This window comes from Xiphophorus maculatus, chromosome 15 (assembly GCF_002775205.1).
Source record: "Xiphophorus maculatus strain JP 163 A chromosome 15, X_maculatus-5.0-male, whole genome shotgun sequence".
NCBI classification, from domain to species: Eukaryota; Metazoa; Chordata; class Actinopteri; order Cyprinodontiformes; family Poeciliidae; genus Xiphophorus; species Xiphophorus maculatus.
In genome coordinates this window covers 12,098,226-12,104,799 of record NC_036457.1, presented here as the reverse complement: position 1 = coordinate 12,104,799, position 6,574 = coordinate 12,098,226, and the positions used below count along the sequence as shown (strand labels likewise).

The window sequence follows — 6,574 nt, the reverse complement described above, 5'->3', positions numbered from 1 at the left end:
GAAATCTTAAAAGAAGTCGGTTGAAGTCGGCCACCAGGGCGGAGTTTAATAATACAAAAAAGAACTTCATTGGGGCCGTTTGAACAGTTCAGTCCAAACTACATAGCATATAATGAGATACGCTTTGGTATCTCCGTGAGCGAGCGAGATATCCTATCTACTTTATTACAAAAGAGTCAGTGATAAAAATTAAACCAATTAAAGCCAGTTTATTACATTTACTTCCTGCTTTAATACACTGCAGATAACAGATTGTTTGATTTAGGCCACCAGGAGTGGAGCACAAGCAAAAGGTGACAGTGGAGCTCAAGGGCCATAATGAACCCTTATCCACACACACAGATCAATCCACAAATGATTTATTTTATGCTTTATAAATATAAGCTACTGTAATTCAATCTCACACACTGTTAAACAGTGCCACCTAGTGGCGTCTGAGCAGAGAAATAAAACGTCTGTCACGTGTCCGTGTTATCAGCACCTGTGCAGACTTTACACACCCAGCTGTCCTAGCAAACAAAAGAATAACATGAACCCAGAAGGTTTACAGATGATGTTTCAGAAAAAGAAAAAGCATAAAATTTAATAAATACATCCACTGGGTCTTCTCACTAACCATTCCTTCATTTCCAGCCTTCTTTTTTACATTTACATTCTTTTTGTCCACAATCAACACTGTCAAGGCTCCTGAGCATTTATACACACACACACACGCCCACACACACACGCACGCACACAAAAACATTACAAACACAAAGAACACAAGACATGAGATGACAAAAGGTGCTCTGTGAAATACTAAAAATAAGCATTTACAAATGTGAGCACAATATTTTTTCCTCTCTCTTTGTAAACATGGACTATTTGATAAACCTACTTACCAAGCCATTTAAATTCACACATGGATTTACAATCAAAAAGCAAAGAGACATGAAGAAGCAAAATAAATATGTCTTGAATTCTTCCGGTTACAGTTTGGGCTCGTTGTATGATGGACAAGTTAGCCTGTCTTGCCTTAACTATGTTTTAACAATAAAAAAGACACACGTCTCCTGTCAGTCTGTGTCTGTTGAGGTCAGTCATCTGTTTTAGCCACAGGCCCTCGGGCAGGTCAGCGCTGGTAGTGTGGTACGGCGATGTGCTGGCGGTGGTAGCTGCTCTGATGGGGAGGGTAGAGGAGGTCCGGGGTCTGCGGGGCCAGCCCGGTGCACAGGGGCTCGTGGCTGCTCAGCACGGACGACAGGTAATTGGCCTCCTCTGTGAGCTGCTTCACCTCCTTCCTCAGGGCGGCATTCTCCTTCTCCAGGTTTTCACTTTCCTGGAAACACACAGGAACAGGATGTTCGATCTGAGCTCAAAATATCAGAAAGTGGTTCTATGCTGCTATGCCAAGCTAGATAAATGAACAGCCAAACCAGTCTTTTTTAGGTTACTTTACATGATCTTGTGCTTAAATGTCTTTTCAAACGTCTTGGCCAAAGCAAGAATGAAATGTCCTGTGACTCTATTAATGAGGGCACAACAAGCTTTGGGTGGTTACCACATCAAGGTTGTAAAAAGTTATGGTTTCAAAACCACACTGCTTCGATATTCTGTTTCAAAGTCTGTTTTAAGATGCCATAAAACGTGTCAGAGTGACTGAAGTTGTGTCTGCTGGATGGAGCATGGATTGGAGTGCCCCTTCCCAAGATGTTGCTGAACATAATTGGTGCGTTTTTCACACACTTGCAAAAAAAAAGCCACCTTTAGTTGCTTGGAAGGTTATGCTTGCAAAAGACATAGTTAATAAATAATACAAATAACATTAATAGGACTATAACTAGTTATATTATTCCAATGAATGTTGGGATAATTGTTGTGTTTTTGTTTGAAATGAAAACACTTAGATTGTGTCATACCATTCTGTTTTTCATATTTGTGTTTGCCGGTGTGCTATCGTGTATAGCCACTGGAGGGGGGGCATTTCATAGCAGTTTTTACATAATAGTAATGTGTACTTTTAAAACGGAGAGGTGGGATTGGCCAGTGTGACCCAGAGCTCACATAAACATTGCTGCTGGTACTGGTGCTTTTGAATGGATTTGGCTATGGTTACATTTTCTGTCTTGATTGCATTTTCTTTTCAACTTCTCTCTGACTTTTTACGTCAAAACTGAAAAAAAACACAAGTGTTACTAAATGTATATGTTTTATTAATGCGTTTTCTTCCTCTTATTGCTACAGTTTTAACAGTTTTCTAAAAATGTAAAGACTGAGGTCTTTTTAAAAGGAACATGCATAAAAACGAAGAAAGTGCAATACCTTTAAAATGCTATTGAAATCTAGAACAGTGTCTTAAAAGCAATTTATTGTATCACAACATATTGCTTTTTTTTTTTTTAGCTAAAATACAACTATGAGGAATTTCTTTGTGTGACCTTTAGAAAAAATAACACATTATGATGCTGTACTTCTTAAAATTTAGGTCACAATTTCATTTCTCCTTTTCTGAAGATCTTTCATTTCAGAGTAGGGTTTTTCAGGAATGGTAAAGTACTCCTTTGATAAAGCTGGAAAATCTCTAACTTCCCTCACAAAATTCCTGGACCATCATAACCACGAAATGTAAAGTTATATAAACAACACGACTCTTCCAAGAAAACCAATTATCACTGTTTGATACATCTTGGTTGCCGAATCTGTACATCCAACCCAAATTTCCACAATATACATGCAAAAAAGGAATCTTGCACAGACGCTTAAGTTATTATTTAAATAATTTAAGATATTTCCTTCCTGCTAGTCACTGGATCTCCCCCGATACTCTGAGGAGTCCCCTAGGGGATGTCGTCATCACGCAACATTTTTTTCTGAATAAACCAAAGTCCTTTAACTTTTACAGGACATACTAAAGCAATCTTGCTCAGCAGGAGTTTGTTGACTTATTATCCTGTTAACAGGATAATGTTTTAACATTCTACTAAAAACCACCACTATGCATGCCGGAACAACTTATCAGTTCCTTGTGTGTGGACTATCATGCAAATAATAGCTGACATTTTCAACTAGCATTAGACATCAAATATACTTTAGCCCAAATATGAACAAGAATCTTCATTTTCTGACTACAAAACACCTTCTAACACAATTATTGTGAATGAAATGAAGCATATATCGTATACAGGATATAGACAGGTAAACATCTGAGCTACATAACAAAATGACAATATAATGCAAGTCACCTAATATAATGAAACCCATATAGAACAATTTACAGGCTCTAGATGTTGTTTAAATATGCAGTTGTTGTCAAAGTTTTATACTTTTTAAGTGTTAATATTTTTCCTAAAATGGTCTGCATCATTTATAAGCAAACTGTCATATAAGATAAAACAAACAAATTCTTTTTACTAGGTCAAATTTCAAGAGTTTATATTTTGTAATTTTATTTTATCCTATTAAGACCACAGTTTTCATTTGGAAGCTATATGTACAAAATGTTAATATTTTGTTAGGTATGAGAGTATTATTCATTTCATTCAAACAATGACAAAACATGTTGGTTTTTTTTAGCCAAACAAGTCAATAAAATCTACTTCTACACTGAAATTAAGAAAAGAAATTAGGTAACTTTGGAGTCTTCTTTACAATTCTGTAAGATAGAGTATCAACTGTGTTGCAGAAGTCTGGAAAAACAAGAGAAACCACCTGTAAAGTCTTGCAGCAGCATCACAGTGTGAGAAGTTGCCATTCAAAGGGTTTGAGAGCTTGACTTTCCAAAACAGCTTAAAAAGAGTTAATTGTACGTCACAACCAGAAACCTTTTTTTTTTTTCCCTTTTTTGTGTTTTTTTTTTCTTTACCGTTTTTGTGTGGGAATTGTGGAGCAAAAATCTTCCACTCAGGTACTATAAAGGTCATCTCACCATGACCAAAACCTTCAGGTCCTTACTGTCAGAGAAGCTCTGGGTAAACCCCATGTACTTGCGTCACTTAGCCAAATACAGCCCACTGCTATCAGGGCTTTACAAGAAGTGACAGCCTTTTTTTTCTCCCCTGCTGCCCACGACACACAACATTCAAACTCATTTACAGAGAAAAAAATACTACAGAAGAAACAGGAAATAAGAGACTGTGTCACAGCAAGGGAAAAATTCACCTTCCTGTTTATCTAGCGAGACGATGAAAGCAAAACCACAGAGCATGCTCTGTGGTCCCCTGGTGTTCTTTGTGAATGTGACAGGGTTTTAAAGAGATTGATAAAATGCAGCATGTTTCACTGGAAGTAGTGTCATGCATTCAGATCTGTTTCACAGAATCTACTACGGCCTACGATGTGGCTTTTCTGAAGGTCAAAATCTCTTCAAGTTATCAGATAAAGTTCACAGAAGTTAATGTTCTGAAAACAGAGTGGCAGCAGCAGAGCACGGTGTTAAGGTACAAATTGTCCTTTTTAAAAAAATGATAAAAAGTTAAACAGAGGGAAATCAAATTTAGCTACTTTTGATGTTTTGCAGACCTGAACTTGGAGATCCATGTAAGTCAACACAGATGACAAATATCACATAAAATTAGCTGACTGAACACACATTCCTGCCATTGAGCTCGGCAGGGCTGCAGTCTTTGGCGCTGGATTATTTGATTGCCCACACGTGTTAATTTATTCCTTAATCTTCTGCAAACACATAGAGAAGCGCCCAAGTGTGCAGCCCAACAGAAGCCATGACACATCACCACATGGTCAGGTAGCATTTTGTAAATAAAGTACAAACCAATTCCCAGAGACATAAAGTTCTCTCGTAATGGGAATGTTGTAAGTTAAGGTAAAGCTACCTATTTTGGGCATTGATTATCCTGTAGTTAAATCTTTGTCTGTTAGAGTATGTTTTGCAAAATAAGATAATCCGCAGGGCTTAAAGCTCATGCTTCTACTGCTGGGTGTGATGTTTGTAACAAAGTTTTTAGCTTCCTCACCAGGTGAAGGCTGTCAGCTTTCTGAGTTTGCCTCATCCGGCTCTTCTGTGCAGCAATTCGGTTCTTCTCTCTCCTCATCACTTTCTTCACGTCATCCGAGGAGCTCTGGCAAAAACACAACCACCTTTCAGTCGATGCAACGCATACAAAAACAATACCACCCAAAAGTTTCTATCTATCACTGGTGGCTACAAATTGGAGTGTTATGTATGCTAATGGCAGTTTGAAATGAGATTGGGTTTGCATAGAGCCCAATATGAAGGGTAGGGTCAGGGAGTGGCTGAGTCTTCGGTTAGCTATAACGCACACCCTGTTTCATGTCCCTAACGCTCTTGGTATCACAATAACTAATCCATCTCTAAATGCTGATTCAGTTGTACATCAAAGAGATAACAACTCTCTCTCTGTTTGTCTGGTAATGTAGCCTGAAAGTCACCAGACACTCCCATATGAATTGCCATGATGAAAAAAGGCTTGCACACGTGAAGGCAGAAGGATGATGGTCACATAAATGCTTTTTCCTGGCAGCTTTTAGATCATTCACACTTTCGAGAATTGCAAAAAAAAAAAAAGGAGAAGAAGAAAAAGAAGAAAAAAAACAAGGATTCCCACAGCTTGGGCAAGTGATGAATTGTGCAATTCAAAAAAGCCTACACTTGATGCGAGTCATGCCTCCAGCCCATGTGTGCAAGTGAAACACCCTGACAAGCTGTGAAAAAAGAGCTACCAAAGACAGGAGCCTCGATGGCCACAAAGTGTGCATGAAACACAGAGAGCGATCTAAGAGACACATGTTTGATTTATATGTGTACTCTTTCAGTAAAACTATTTGGAGATTATCTGAAAAGGTAAACAAAAAATGTTAAAAAATGACACACTTACCGGTCTGCTTCCAGGTGATGGGGACTTGTAGCTTGCGTCGTTGCTGTCAGAGCCCTGAGCCATAGCCAACCACAGCGACTGAAAACCGGTGTCTCTGTCCACTTCTGCTTTGGATTTCTGAAAAAGTGTGTATGTGTGTGTGTGTGTCAGTAAAGAAAGTCTTTGTAGAGCTAGTTTTGAGCAGAACTTGGCTTACCGCTTAATGAGCAATGAGTCTTTTTCTTCCCTCTTTTCTTTCCCTCTCTGACACTCCTCTTTCACCTTCTTTCTCGTTCTCTCTCTCTCTTTCGCTCTCTCTCTCTCTCTCGCTCTCTCTCTCACTCTCTGTCTCACACACACACATATACACACACTGTGAGAGTTGTATACCTAATTATCTATATCTGATGTGGCTTCTGGTAAGAATCTGGGTAAGTTGCATTAGACTGGAAGTCACATGTCTGATGGAAAGTTTGAATTCAACCTAATTGTGTAAATTCCTGAGAAATAACTTATCACATCCATTTTAACTCATCAACACCTTCAGGATATCAGGAACTTTGTGTAAAATTAATAAAAAAAACAACAACAACTTAAAAACAATCAACTTTCTACAGGAGACAAATGTTATTTTTTTGTTTTGTTTTGTTTTGTTTGTTTTTTGTGCAGTCTTACTTTAATGTCTGTAGGTAAGTATCAAACAGACATTAGGGGTATATCTTCTTCCCCTTTTTTTGGCAGTCTCATATGATGCTGCGTTT

The 6,574-nt window shown here is 38.2% G+C and overlaps 1 protein-coding gene across 2 annotated transcripts; it reads right to left on the bottom strand.

The window, feature by feature from the left end:
* Positions 1-195: 195 nt before the first annotated feature.
* batf (basic leucine zipper ATF-like transcription factor) lies at positions 196-6,110 on the bottom strand. Of its 2 annotated transcripts, XM_023347655.1 has the most exons (4): positions 6,031-6,110; positions 5,835-5,951; positions 4,953-5,057; positions 196-1,318 (listed from the first exon to the last, which is right to left on the bottom strand). In XM_023347655.1, exons 2-4 carry the CDS (start codon positions 5,895-5,897, stop codon positions 1,112-1,114), a joined length of 375 nt encoding a protein of 124 aa, XP_023203423.1. In that variant the 5' UTR covers positions 5,898-5,951; positions 6,031-6,110; the 3' UTR covers positions 196-1,111. The 2 variants fall into 2 exon arrangements, with proteins under 2 accessions (XP_023203423.1, XP_005800334.1); XM_005800277.2 differs by having other exon boundaries at positions 197-1,318; positions 5,835-6,072.
* Positions 6,111-6,574: the final 464 nt, after the last annotated feature.